The sequence below is a fragment of the Alligator sinensis genome, unplaced genomic scaffold (assembly GCF_000455745.1).
Source record: "Alligator sinensis unplaced genomic scaffold, ASM45574v1 scaffold908_1, whole genome shotgun sequence".
Taxonomy (NCBI): Eukaryota; Metazoa; Chordata; order Crocodylia; family Alligatoridae; genus Alligator; species Alligator sinensis.
Window position 1 is genome coordinate 587,200 of NW_005842775.1, and position 14,751 is coordinate 601,950.

A 14,751-nucleotide genomic window follows, 5' to 3' on the forward strand; every position below is an offset into this window, starting at 1 on the left:
GCCCCTACTGCCAGAGCTGCTGCACCTGCATCCCGTGCCCTCTCTCCCCCAACCCCAGGTGGGTGGCTTGTCCAGCCCCAATCCCTCCCTCACTGTGGGGGCGCTGATCTGCCCCCCCATGCCCCTTCCCTCCCCCCTCTGCCCACTACAACAGACTTACCAGCTGGAGGCAGCCAGCTGTGTCCAGTGTCTTGAGGAGTGCTGCCTGTTTAGTCTATGGCTGAATCTCCGAAGCGGTGCCAAGTCTTCGGATGCAATTCAGCCAAATCGAATTGGGACAGTGATTTGAATTTCCGAATTGAATCACTGTCCCTCCAAATCGGCTGAATCTGAATCCGAAGCGAATACTGGCCGCTTCACACAGGCTTAGTAAGAAGCTGCAGCTGCAGCTGCACTACTGCTGGGAGCGGGGGAGGGATAGGTGGGGGAACAGTGGCAGGGAAAAGCTTGTGGCAGAAATATTCGCATCAGAACACCAGCCCACGTCAGAGAGATTGTTCTGGCCTGAGGCTCTGAAAAGCTGCCAACTGCTGATCTGAAGGAAAGCTGGTCCAGTGGTCACGGTGTTGACTTTGATCTCAGTTCAGCTCTTCACTCCAGTGAAATTCTTCTATACAACTCTGAAGCTGTATTAAAAAGAAAGGTAGCAAGCAGGTATTTGACACCACTACAAAGCGTTTTCTATAACAACTCCTGGCAATTGACAGAAACCTCACACAGGAGGTGGGATTATGTTCAGTAAAAATGAACTGCCTGAAGAAGAATGAGGACAAGATATGAGAAAGCTATACCCTATGAACTCGGCATAGCAAGAAGGTTGCTAGTTCTGCGGTTTCCAAAGTAAGAAAGAACTCAGTAGGATGGTGTAGTCAGCAGAATCAGGACAGTATCTGAAACCCGGAATGAACATAAAAAGCTGAATTTTTTTTTTACATCAACAGTACAACAGAGTGGGCTGTGGAAAAGAATAGCATTACCTTTATAAGAAGAATAGGGACATAACTGTTCAACAGTTGCTGACTATCTTTACAGATTTGTGAAAATTCTGCCTCTCAATCAGACCCCCAAGATCACATGCCAAACAAAAGCTAAAAGCTCATTTCAACATTTGGAAGAAAACTTTCACTGATCTCTCTTTGCTATCTCTGGTAAGTTGCTGGAGGACAGTATGTTTTTTAGTATATTGTTTTCAGGCACACCGTTCCGACTGAAATAGATGGAGAAGGAAAGCAACACAAAATGTGAAGAAAATTATAAAATAAAGGATCCTATCTCAGACTTTTTGTTTCATTACTGAATAAATGCAACTTGGCGGCTGATAGATTGACAGATTAGAATAATTCTCCCAAACTCAGAGGTAAATTGTCTTCCTTTAACTATTGTAAAGAAGCTTGAAACTTACCCAAGTTCCAGTAAAATGGAACCTAGAAACATTAAAAACTATCTATTGTTATTCAACTACTCAAGAGCCTACATGATAGAAACTGATCAAGACACTCAGTACAAAAGCAGCATCTTTAGGATTAATGGATGCATGAGCAATGATTTGAACAGTGTAATCTATGCGAAGGGAGATAACTCCGCTGAGAAGGATCCTATCTCTACTGAATAGAAATGTCTATCTTAAGGTTTTGCTAATTTAAATAAAGCAAATGGACAAAACCTTCCTCTATGCCAAATGAAGATCAGTTTTAAGTATGTGTTGAACCTTCTGAGTCTCTGGATCCATAATATTATGTTTAAATTTGTTATATATTATCTTTTCAGGAAAAAGTTTGAGATGTCCAGAGTATATGCCCTGTTAGTTAAATGTATAAGGAATCCAGAAAAGGGGAACTAGGAAAAACTCTACACAGAAGGTTGGCTAATGGAGTATCTGTGACAGAGAGCCAGAGGCTTCTGTCATTTTAAATGGAGAATTCAATGGGCTAAAGCTTGCTGTGTGGGCTGGTGGCAGAGGGCAGTCCAGCCATTAAGCCAAGGGGGAACACCTGACTTAGTTAAAGAGCACTTAACTAACTTAGTTAAAGGTTAGTGCTGACTTAAAGAGCACTTAGAATGCTGGCCTGGATGACCTCCATCCACGGGTGCTGAAGGAATTGGCCAGTGTCATCATTGAGCTGCTGGCACAGCTGTTTGAGCTCCATGGTGCTCTGGACAGGTCCCTGAGGACTGGAAAAAGGCCGATGTGGTGCCCATTTTTAAGAAGGGGAGAAGGGAGGAGCTGGGTAAGTTTAGGCCAGTTAGTCTTATCTCTATCCCTGGGAAAATACTAGAAAATATCATCAAAGAGCATATTTGTGAAAGCCCAGCAGGGGAAATGATGCTGAATGGAAACCAGCACAGGTTCATCGCAGATAGATCCTGCCTGACAAACCTTATATCCTTTTATGACCAGGCCACACACTGCCTTGACACAGGAGCAGAGGCCAATGTCATCTACATGGATTTTAGGAAAGCCTTTGACAGTTTCGCATCCTATTCTCATAGGGAAGCTAGCAGGCTGTGGAGTGGACGCCTACACAGTCAGGTGGGTGGTCAACTGGTTTAGGGACCGCACCCAGAGAGTGGTGGTTGACAGGTCATTTTCAACCTGGAAGGAGGTGGGCAGTGGGGTCCCACAGGGTTTGGTCCTTGAGCTGGTATTATTTCATATATTCATCAGTGATTTGGACGAGGGTGTGTTGAGCACCCTCTCCAATTTCGCAGATGATACCAAATTATGGGGCAAAGTTAATACACCAGAAGGCAGGGAGCAGATACAGGCCGACCTGGACAGGTTAGAACAATGGGTGCAATGTAATAGGATGCAATTCAACAAAGATAAATGTAAGGTACTCCACCTAGGAAGGAGTAATCCCCAGCACATCTACAGGTTGGGGGATGTCCTCCTCAGCAGCTCAGAGGCTGAGAGAGATCTTGGGAGTCATAATTGACTCCAAGATGAACATGAGTCAGTAGTGCAATGAGGCCATCAACAAAGCTAATCGCACCTTGTCGTGTATTAGCAGATACATGACCAACAGATTGAAGGAGGTGATGCTCCCCCTGTATGCAGCACTAGTCAGGCCGCAGTTGGAGTACTGTGTCCAGTTTTGGGCACCGCACTTCAAAAGGGATTCGGAGGATCTGGAAAGGGTTCAGAGAAGGGCCGCCCACATGATTAGTGGTCTCTGTAAAAGACCCTAGGAGGAGAGATTGAGAGAGCTGGATCTCTTCAGCCTATACAAAAAACGGCTGAGGGGTGACCTTGTCGCCACCTATAAATTTATCAGGGGAGGGCAGCAGGGAATTGGGGATGCGCTGTTTTCCAGAGTGCCCTAGGGAGTAACTAGGAATAATGGGTGCAAACTAGTGGAGAGTAGATTTAGGTTAGACATTAGGAAGAAATTTTTTACAATAAGGGTGGCCAGAGTCTGGAATGGGCTTCCAAGAGAGGTGGTGCTGTCACCTAACTTGGAGGTCTTCAAGAGGAGGCTTGACAATCACATGGCTGGGGTCATCTGACCTCAGTCCTCTTTCCTGCAAGGGGTAGGGGGTTGGACACGATGATCCATTGGGTCCCTTCCAACTCTATAATCTATGAATCTATGAAAAGCCTGTGGGTGGGTCAGTAGCCACCTGACCAGAAGGGGCAGTGCTTAGGGGCATATAATAAATGCAAAACTCTAGAACTCTTGGTTCAGAGATGATAAGTTTTATTAGACCAACTAAGAAATCACAAAAAAAAAAAATCTTAGGCATGCACGCCCTTCCTCAGACTCAGGGAAAATTGAAGATGGTAAAAAGTCCCCATAGGTATTTTCCCTGAGCCTGAGGAAGGGCGTGTGCGCCTGAAATTTTGCAAAAAAAGCTCTTTTTTTGTGATTTCTTAGTTGCTCTAATAAAAGGTATAATCTCTGAACCAAGAATTCTAGAGTTTTGCATTTGTTTTTGTCTCAGACCAACACAGTTACCAAATACATCCCTAGGGGCATATAAGGTCAGTGTCTAGAGCAAGGCGGGCAGGCTGGCACTGCAGGATACAGAATTCCTGAGAGAGACAGGCTTCAGAAAACAGGACAATGGACACTCAAGCTACCCAAGGGAGCTAGATGGAGATACCTAAAGGGGAAGTATGGTTTGTGGTGGGGTACTGATCCAGAGCAAGGGTAGAGTTTAGTTTCAGACTGGTTTGCTTGTATTTGTGTTGTGTTTAAATCTAAGTCTGGAGGACTGAGCTGTGGCTATGGGGTAGTATGGAGGCCACAGGGGTGCCAGAGGTGCACCCAACTTAGAGCCTTGCCTGGGTCAGAGATCCTCAGGGAAACAGAGAAGACCAAGAGCAGCCTGGCCTGGGTCAGAGCGCCCAGGGAGCCGAGTAGATCAAGAGCAGCCTGGCCTGGGTCGGGTACCGCAGGGGGCTGTCATAAGGCACAGGGCCGTGGGGCCCACAGCTTGAGAGGACAAGACCAGGGTTGAGGCCCATAAGCCAAGGGTCAGGACAGTGGACCTTGGCCAAGAGGTGCAGCCAGAATAAGAGGACCAAAGCTGGGAAGGTTGTAGCCCAGACAAAGGGTTAAGGTCTTAGGGCCCCTCCAAGGTAATGGCCTTAAGGCAGAGAGACTGTGCAATGCAACATGGCTCTGAATTGAGCAGGCTCAGTCGAGCCTGAAGAGAAGCTGGGCAGAAAGGGTGTCCGGAGTCCAATGATCTCTAAGGACAACCTGCCTGTTTAACTTCAACACAAAGACATAGCAGGTGACACAGCATGGTGGACCCCTGAAAGGTCAGGGTGGGCACAAAAACAGCAGAGAGGATCCAGGCGGCCACTAGGTAGAGAGCACGACATGGCCACCCTCAGAGCCTGACTGGTTACAGCATCTCTCCCACAATTCTCCCTGAGTTTTCCATGATATTCTTTTTGATCTACAGACCTGCAATTTTCCTACATATTCATAAACTATTCTTGAAGCTAGTCATGTTCAGCAGTGATAGATTCATTCAATTTATCAAAAAGTATCAAATAGAAAATAGAAAGAAGCTACAAAGTTTGTTGTCACAGACAGAGCCTCGTGAGAGGCTTTTCACCTTCACATAGGAGGAATGCATGCTACATCACCTTCCTCTCTAGAGAGAGACAGAGACCCAATAGGAGGTATTTTTGAATTTTGAATTTTTCAATACAGTCTGTAGCTCAGTAGGTGAAAGAAGTCACTTTGCACTTCATGTATTTCCCACCAGCATCCATTTCAGAACAAAAGGGACAGAATGGGAAGTCACAGCATGAGAACCAGAAATAAGTGAAGAAGAGGAGGAAGAAAACAATAGTTTCTTACCTGTGTTTAACACCAACTGCTGTTGTTCAGGCTGAAATGAATACAGTACATTTACATATTCAACCCATTTACTTAGGAATAACAGCAGTGACAAGAAATTACTTGTGAGATAGTGATTTTGATGGGGAGCACCCAAATTAGAGTAGTCTAGAAAGAAAGCAGATTGTGAAGAGGAAATGAAGAGAGAAATACAGTAAAATTCCCTTGCACTTAGGCAGGATGAAGTACATCCAGGGATGGTGGTTTTCTTTCTTTATTCGAGGGGAAAGAATTAGTGGATTCAGACCAATTTAGCAGCAATTATTATTTCACCAAGCAAGGCCACTATCTGGCTCACAGTATTTGGTATTTAGCTATAATTATAACTCAATGTTATCTGTTTGATAAAAAGAAAGAACAAAAAACAAACAAAAAACCCTTTACATTATACATCCCAATGTCATGCTGGCTCTCATTCTTTCATGGAGAGTAATAAAAGCCAGAAGTCCTGTTATATTATTTTCAGGAGTTAAACAATACAGAAAATTCTATTTATTAGTAGCAGTAGAGCGGGTATATATTTTTCATTACTTACACCGCGTAGATATAAAGGTCTATGAAGGTCAAGTAAAGAAAATTATTATTTTTTTAAAAAGTCATTAAAAATATGTTCCCTTTATTTTTTAATAACATAATTTTCTACCCAACTCTGCCACTGGCTTCTTATCTGATCTTTGGTAAGTTCCTTAATACATTTGTACCTCAGTTTCCTTATGATAAGTGAGAGAAACTTACCTTTCTAAAATGCTTTGAGTGAGAGTTATAGATTTAAAGGATTAGAGAAGAGCTACAAGTTATTATTAGACTGGACTAACTCTAGATAGGGAGTTCAATTCAATTCAATTCTAGGATCTCAATTGTCTATATTACTAATAATACAAATAAATCAATTCTGTTTATCTGTTTCTAAATGTTCTTTGTGAGAATATCATATTTATATATATATACTTATTAAGAACTAGGATCTAATTCTGGAATTATAGACAATTGGCTGTTATTTACATGACTTCTGTTTATGTTGAGTTCATAATATATGAAGTGCAGGCTTATCTATTTAAAATCTAACATTTGATTTATTTGGATGGCCTTAGGAGAGTACCCCACAGTGCAGACATTTTCTTCAGTCAATTTGGAGATGGTTGTTGAATAGCACAAGAATGATTTGTTATGCACAATAAAGGAAGTTCTTAACTTTAAAAAAAATGTGATCAATTTGCTAACATTGTGGTAGTGCCCTGCCCTGCCAAATGAAGATCAATCAGATTTTAATGTTTCTTTTCTTGAAGCCATTGTGTGACAAGTGTGATTCTGTGAGAACTTCACAGTCTCAGAACAAACACAAATGGCCTAATACTGAGTATCAGCATTAGTATTGGTATTAATATTAGCATTGAGTATTGAGAAAATTTGACTTCACTGATGCACAGTAGGCTCTTGGATTAGGCTTTTCCCACTTTTAGAAGTATAAGCAGAGTTTAAAATAAAAATTTTCCCTTTCTGTGTACAAGGAGAATAGTTTTCTCCATACTTAAACAACTTCTCTTCCTTACCAGTTTATACTGCTTGATTTTTTCTCCATATATACCTAGCAGTTTCACCCACCAGACAGTTGAGCCTAATGGCATGTGCTCCCCCACCACTGGAATCATTTTCTGCTTCTATACTTCTGCAGACCTGGGGACAAAGGAGTCATGTGTAGGAATGACAAGTAAAACCCACGCCCCATCACTGGTATAAGCACGGAGAAGACGCTTCATTGCCTTTACTTTTCACACAATTAAATCTTGTTTGACATAAGATTTATCCTCAACAAACCACAAGCAAAAGGAGCTTCTTATCGAGGAGTACATAAAATTTCAGCTCATATGTTAGAGGCCAAAGCCGTATTTTTGGAATCCCTGTGCTTCCTTATTGGGTCTTCCAGCCTGCTACCCACAGTTATAGCACTCTACTATTTCATCCAGATCCCATCCTGAAACAAGCATTTCACTATAAAGGGAAGGCCACGTGGATATGTAAGGCAGCCTGAATGTAAACTCACCATGCATTTATTGTAAAGCAAAGGGGGTGTATAAAGCAAGATCAATAATGTGCAATTCCTCCCTGTTCATATAAAGTTTTATAACCATGTGACAGACCCTGCAGTGTAAGGTTAGCATGGTAATAGAGAGGCTGCTGATACCCACTTCTGCCTGCATGGACAAAACATGTAAACAGACAGCATCAGATACACATGCCCACCCCCCTGCACACAGCCCCCAATGATGGCAGCAGTAGCTAGGCAGGCTGTCAGGGCCATGGCCTGGCTGCAGGCACAGCCCCACGATGGCACAGCACTGCCTGACCTGGGATCTGTACATGGCAAATGGGCCTGGCCTGGCCTGGCCTGCCTCACTAGTGTGAGCCTTTGGACAGGACTGGGATGGCTCCTGCCAACAACCATGGCTCCTCTCCAAAGCTGCACACTAGTGGGGCAGGCTGGGCCAGGCCCATTTGCCATGTACAGATGCCAGGTCAGATGGCGCTGTGCCACCACGGAGCTGTGTCTGCAGCAAGCCATGGCCCCGATGGCCCAGCTGCCTGTTGCTGCCATGATGGGGGCTGTGTGCTGCCGGGGGAGGGAGGGGGGGGCATTCACCCTCCTCGTGCAAACCCCACATCCTCCCACATCTCATACACTACGTGACCAGCTACTAGACAGGATGGGACCTGCTTGTGGGAGCTGTGGCTGCAGGGGCATCTGTCCCCACATCCTGGTTAGTGAAGGGGACAGAAGAAGCTCTGATTTTTCTATGATAAAAAAACCAAAGCAAACACCAAAGCATATAGATATTTAGAATTTATTTTATTATAATAATAAATGCACTGGTAGGCTTCCAAATTGCTTTAAAATTGTAAATATATGAATAAAACATTGCTCAAATGATCTCTCTCTCTCTCTCCACACACACACACACACACACACACACACACACACACACACACGTAGTAGTGTTTTGTTTTAATCGTGGAAGAACATGGATTTTTGGGAATTTTAAAGAGTGAATTTGGGATTTTTTGTTTTGTTTTGTTTTTTTATCAGAGCATTAGCAATTTTGATACAGGGAACACCAGGAGCCCTGCCGGTGAGGCAAGTGGCAGGACCCAGGCAGAGGAAACTGCCCAGGGCTGGCACCAGTGACCCAGCTGGAAGGCAAACAAGGTGGCTGACCTCCTGACCATTTGGAGCGAGAAGGACATGTTTTGACAGTTCAAAGCAGGCCACCACAATGAACACAACTTGTCCCATACCAAACAACTTGCCCCACAATGGCACAATTTGCCCCACATCAAAGTGCATGTTCAGGCACGTGTGCTGAGGCACAAATCTCCAGCACAAATTTGTGCCTCTGCTATTTGAGCTGCTGCAAGCACACATGCCTCCATGTGTGGATGTGCCCTAAGGGGTTATTTCCCATAATACATACACAGAAGCTGTTATTAATTAGTGTCTCATAATTATACAGAGGTATATCTAATATCATTTAAACTAACTGTGAAGGATGGTAAAAAATTTGCTCCTAAGTAGAAGTACTGCACATAGTGTGGTAGGTTACTATACTTGAACTATATATGAAGAGTAGCTTAGCTCAATGCTCGGTCACCACATGTATTATATTCTTTACAATACTTGCATGTAATTACTGCTTAAGGTTTATCTGTTTCTACATTTAATTCACTTTGCTGTAAAGGCTAAATTTTAATTACAGGAAAGCTGTCATCATCTCTTAGTAAGGTAGCTCATGGAACGCAGCAATGATTCCTTTTACATTTCTATTTTTGAAGCAGAGATTTATACACCCCCCTATAAATATACATATATATACATCATAATGCAATAGATGTTATAAATCCTGAAGAAAAGACACATCTTCATCTGATCATTTGACTGATGTCACTAAGGTTGTCTACTACTCTGAAATAAACTAGTGATTAAAAGAAACAGGGATTACTTTGTATACCAACCACAGTTATGACTGGTACTTCTACATACCCTGCACTCTAAAGCTCATATACCTTAGATGGTCTTTGTCAGGCTAGTAGAAGGCCTAAGATGGCCCTCCTAACCAGAAAAAAAAAATCCTGAATACACTTCTTATCCATCATGTCCATACCATTTAATTGGGCCACAAAACTCTTTGTGTTGGTGCTGCAGTCTTTCTCCTCCTCAGCATGACTTATAAAACTAAAATGTATAACATCACATATCAGCCTAGAACTTTGGCCTATCATGTATTGTTTGTGAAATTCTTTTTTTTCCCTTCCTGCCATTCCTTAGTGGTACTGTAGATGAATGAGTGGATGTATTATCTGTGTGTATGTGTCTGTTTTTGTCCTTGACTTACTTTTCTTCTTTCTTCCTCATTCTTTTCTCTCTCTCTCTTTTTTACAATGTCTCAGTACTAGTCAGACCCTCTCTGTTCAACACTCTTCTTTTATTCCTAAAAACACTCATAATGCTATTCAAAGAGTATGTATTTGTACAGAAGGAATAGAAGGAATACATACAGAGTGCTTACCACCGGGTAAAATGATGTGCTCCCTGAGATTTTTCCACATATTGTATGCACTGTTGTCCTTCACTTAAGTTATGAAATAAAAAGAAATATCTTTTTCTTTTGAATTCTTGAGAAAAGTTTGAGCAATTATCACTGAATGTTTGTCGTCTTAGGTTCAAAATCAATAATAAAAAGGCTAGAGAGAGAACTACAAAGAACTGTACTTCAGTATGGAATGTATACAAATGTGGCAGGATGTTTAGGAACAAGGGAAGAATGATTTACAAACTAGGTTACCACGTAAAGGGTAGAAAATCTGTCTAACTTATCAGCACGCAAGTTAAGAAAGCTGGAGAACATCTACGATTTTAAGGTTTTACCATTTTGTACTTTGCAACCAAGGAAATCTCCTTTCCCCTGACTCCCTGATTCCCTTTCACAAGCCCTCAGGTCACGGATTCCCAACCCCCTGCCTCAGAGGTGGGGAAGCTTTATCTGGGCCAGCAGAGAAACCAAAAACTGTGGTCCCTTAAAGGACTGCTTCTTCTTCCCCTCCTTATGGCCTCAAGGAGTAGGGAAGGGGGCTTTATAGCTCAATGACTGAACTTAAGGGTGAAACATAAGTCTCTTGGCTACCACACTATCTGTAAGTGGACATGTAAATGCTTTCTATTTTATATTATATTCTATTTTATATCCTTTCCACCCAACTTTGGGATTAGAATAGGACCAGATTTCAGGAGATTACTATAGGCACCAGCAGCCCAAGATATCAGTGGGTAGATAAGCTTGTAAAAGTCAAATTGTCACACAAGATGCCTAGAAAAGGTAATTGCTCATCAGGGACTCCAGTTCCATGAAAAACTGGAATTGGAAGAGGATTAGTCGAAGACATCATTTAAAGAAGGAAGGTTGTGACTTCTAATGTCTCATACAGTGAGGATAACAGTTTTTCCTCAGCCCTTTAACCCTCATATAAGGGGAGTGTAATGAAGCCCCACAACCAATGCTGAGACCAAGCTAACAGAGGGTCTGGTGGAATGACTTCTCCACCTGGTGGAATAAGTTATAAAGGAAGTATGAAGTGCACTGGATAGGATGAATTAATAGAGTTGTGGTCTAGATAAACCACATCCATGGTTTCTTGTCTTTCTGCAACTTCTGCAGGAAAAATTCAGTAAAAAAAAGACCAGTTGTCAACATGATGTAGTTTGTTTTACTTGCATTGCAGGATTGTTCAGAACATATAATCAAAACACCAGCTTACTAGCACAATACAACAGGGGTACTGCAGCAGGCCTTTTCTTTTTTAACTAACAAGATACATTTTTTCCTTGTGTTGTTCCTTGACACAATGCATGGGAACAGATGCTTAACAACATGTCAATACATTGAAAAGGTATTTTCTATGAGCAGTTGTATAAAATCCCCAGAACCACTTTGCAGAAGCTTTTTATAAACAGATCTCTTTGTTCATTTCAAGTATTCAACTTTGCTATCTGCTGAGTACAGAGACCTAAGCATAAATGCTCTCTTCTTCCCCTTACCCAAACTTAATTAATTTTACTATATATTTGCATGTTAAATTACCTGTTGCCATGAACATGAGAAGCACAGAAAGCAAAGCTGTAATGGAGCAAGGTTGGGTCAATGACAGCACCATTTTCTGAATGTTCAATCAATTCATTAAGATAGCAGAGATGGCGGTGACAGCCTCTCACACCATAACGAGCACAGTATTCATCCAACACAAAGACTTGGCCTGGGCTAAACCAACCCTGGAAAAGAAGGGCAAAAAATACATTATTTTAATAAAATGCATTTCTTATAATTGCAAAGTTTTAAAATCAACCCAACAAAGAATGGAGAAGAGAAAAATTATATTTTATGCACATACGATAAACACTCATATTCTATCTATTTTTAATCACCTTAATGTTAATAATATTAAAAATGTATTAAAGTATAGGACACAGCCTACTCAATAACTGTTGTGGAGTAACTTTTTGCAGTTCTTCAGCCTGATACCACTAAAAACCACACAGTCCAAAGATGTTGTATAAGATTTAAACATATAAAAAATCTGACAAATTACACAATGCATTAAATAATTTAAATTATTTAAATACATGGTTTTATTAATATAAATAATGATAAACAAAACCAAAGAAAAATATGATTTACTGTCTTTGGAAATATGGTTAAGAGACAAGTTTCAGACGGATAATTCCATGTGACTGCATCCTTAATCTAAGAACTGAAACATAAATTTGACTTTTATCCATCTTTCTTATGTAATCTTTTTGCACATAACCTTTTTTTAACATGTGTATTTATTCACAAGACACACAGCCAAGCACTTTGAGACTAATCTTGTGGGCAAGATGAAAAGAATCTGACTTTAAATTATGAATAGGTATGCTAGTGCATTAATTAGATAGGAATGCCAAAAGCCTGTTTGCAAATAAACTTGAGGGGGCAACCTAGAATAGCATACCCTGAGGGAGTCAAGGAGGACGTCTTTCAGTTTAAAATTCCTTGAGAAAATTAAAACTTCTAATTCAGAAAAAAACTGCCATCCTCAAATTTTGATAAAGTTACTAAAGTTAAAAAAGAAAAAAAAAGAAAAAAGGATGAGAGGTATACACACAGGGCTGGACGAAGACAGAAATGAAAGTTATTGCCATTTTTAACAGGAACTTTTGACTATGATATGAATATCTTCTATATTTATTAAAAGAGATTATTTAGGAACATGTAATTATATGAAAACAACCTGAGAAACAGAAAATCTCTCTCCTCAAATAATCAATGCTTCACTGCACCATTGGGACTCATTAAATAATTGCATTTCTATAGAATCTGAAGACCTTTTTAATACTTCCAAAAAACCAAAATACTTTCATGGGCAAAGATGTTTATCATTTATATGAAATAGAAACAAAAATCTTAGGAAGGTTCTCCACTCCACGCGCACCCCCCTCCCCCAAATCATAAATATTTTTTGGCACAGCATCATCCAAGATAAGAGTTATGCCATCAAGGATTTTGCTTTTGTATTTTCAACCTGTCTCTTGACTATAATTTAGGAAGACCATCTCAGAGAATCCCATAGTTCTCACAAAACCATTCTCAACAAAAGCATTATAACTTGCTCCAGAGCCCACTGAAGGCAATAGGAATCTTCCCATTTCCTTCAGTGGGCTTAGAAGATAACTTTACTGTTTCTAGAGGAACCCTAAAAATGTATCACTCCAGTGTAAAAATATGAGTAAATAGTTTTTGCATGAAAGAGGATATAGTATCCTCCAGAAAGATAGAATATGAGACATTTATTTGAATCCACATGATAAATTGTATCCATAGATACAATAAATCCTTATTCATGAAAATGTTACCCAGTCAATGCTTTACTGATATATTAACAAATTTAAAGTTAATTACACACTTCCACAATTTAGTAAAAAATGTAATTAATATTTACATAGCAAAATAGATGAACAGAATTCTGTTCATCTGTTCAGAAAGCAGTAAATCATTAGAAAAACTACTAAATAATTTTTATATCAGTAACAGATCTACAAGTAGTAGGATTGTCATTTATGTGTTTAAACCTTGCATATGAACCTTGCATATCCCTTTAATGAAAATGTTGCAAGATGAATATCTTTACATAACATGTGACCCCCACACGTATCACATATATACATTTACACAATTATGCAAACTGTTTTGCACTATGTAGTATTAGGCAAGTAGGTAATTTTTGGTAATAATTTTTTATTTATTGTGTAATTGCAGAAAAAGCTCCCCACTGTTTACAAGGGTGTGAAATTAAAGATTTTTAGTGCAGTTGATAATTTTAATCAAAGACTATATTTAATTCTTATTATTTAAAATTAAAATTTAGATCTCTGTTGAAGTTATGTCTGCATGATTATATTCTAATTTACTGAAATTTAATGATACACTTAGTTTTTAAAATGTCTGCAGCTTATGCAAATTGAAATGTTTAGCATGGAGCCACTAAAAATACAACTAGTTATTCCTATATAAGCTGCACCCATGTTAGCATTCTCCATTTTTTCTAAAAAATGTAATTACCAAGTAGTTTATCTTTTATTTCCAAAACCCCTACATAGAACATTATTCATGTCCATCTTGTTTATCAAAAGCTAAAATAAAAAAGACCAATAAGAAATGCAGTTGCTTTGTGATTGCTATAACGCTGTATATTCCATATCACCTCTCTTAAAAGTTCCTGATTTCAAGGTTATATTAAGTGCCTTACTATATTATTATTATAAAAACGATTTTGACCCTGATGCACTGTTAGAAAGCTAACCATTTTCTCTTTGAGTGCCAATTACTTTGTACAAACGTACCTTCAGGCCTTTCCTTTGATTTAGAGCAGAACTCATAGACACAAAAATAAGTCCTTTAACTTTTTCAGACATACTTATCCAGTGCAATACTAAAGATGCCAATAATTTAATGAGTTTTTTAAAGGAAGCAAACGCCATTCAATTATCCAGTTTTTTTTTTAATTGTACAATCACCAAAACAATTTTTTTTACTAGTTGTATGCATGCTTCCCCTATAACTGTCCCCTGTTTTATTAACTTGTTAGAGCTGCAGTTTTGAAAACTGTGTGCTGCTTGATTTGAACACATTGGTTGTGATGCTTTAACTAACAGATTACAATTCCTGATGCTAAACCATTACAAACATAACATCAGGATGTTAAGGGCATGTCTAAGTTACCCCTACCAGTTTTACACCTGTGTAAGTCACTAGTTTCCTTGAATTTTTTTTGTTTTTTACTATGTTAAATAAAGTCATAATCAGGCTCTTTC

The 14,751-nt window shown here is 39.8% G+C and overlaps 1 protein-coding gene across 16 annotated transcripts in view; it reads right to left on the reverse strand.

Moving 5' to 3' along the window:
* Positions 1 to 14,751, reverse strand: part of CADPS2 (calcium dependent secretion activator 2) — a 275,391-nt gene that overhangs the window by 134,545 nt on the left and 126,095 nt on the right. For all 16 annotated transcript variants that reach the window (XM_025216937.1, XM_025216935.1, XM_025216931.1 and 13 more), the window contains exon 8: positions 11,486 to 11,673. In XM_025216937.1, coding sequence (XP_025072722.1) covers positions 11,486 to 11,673 — 188 coding nt within the window. The remainder of the gene's footprint in view (positions 1 to 11,485; positions 11,674 to 14,751) is intronic.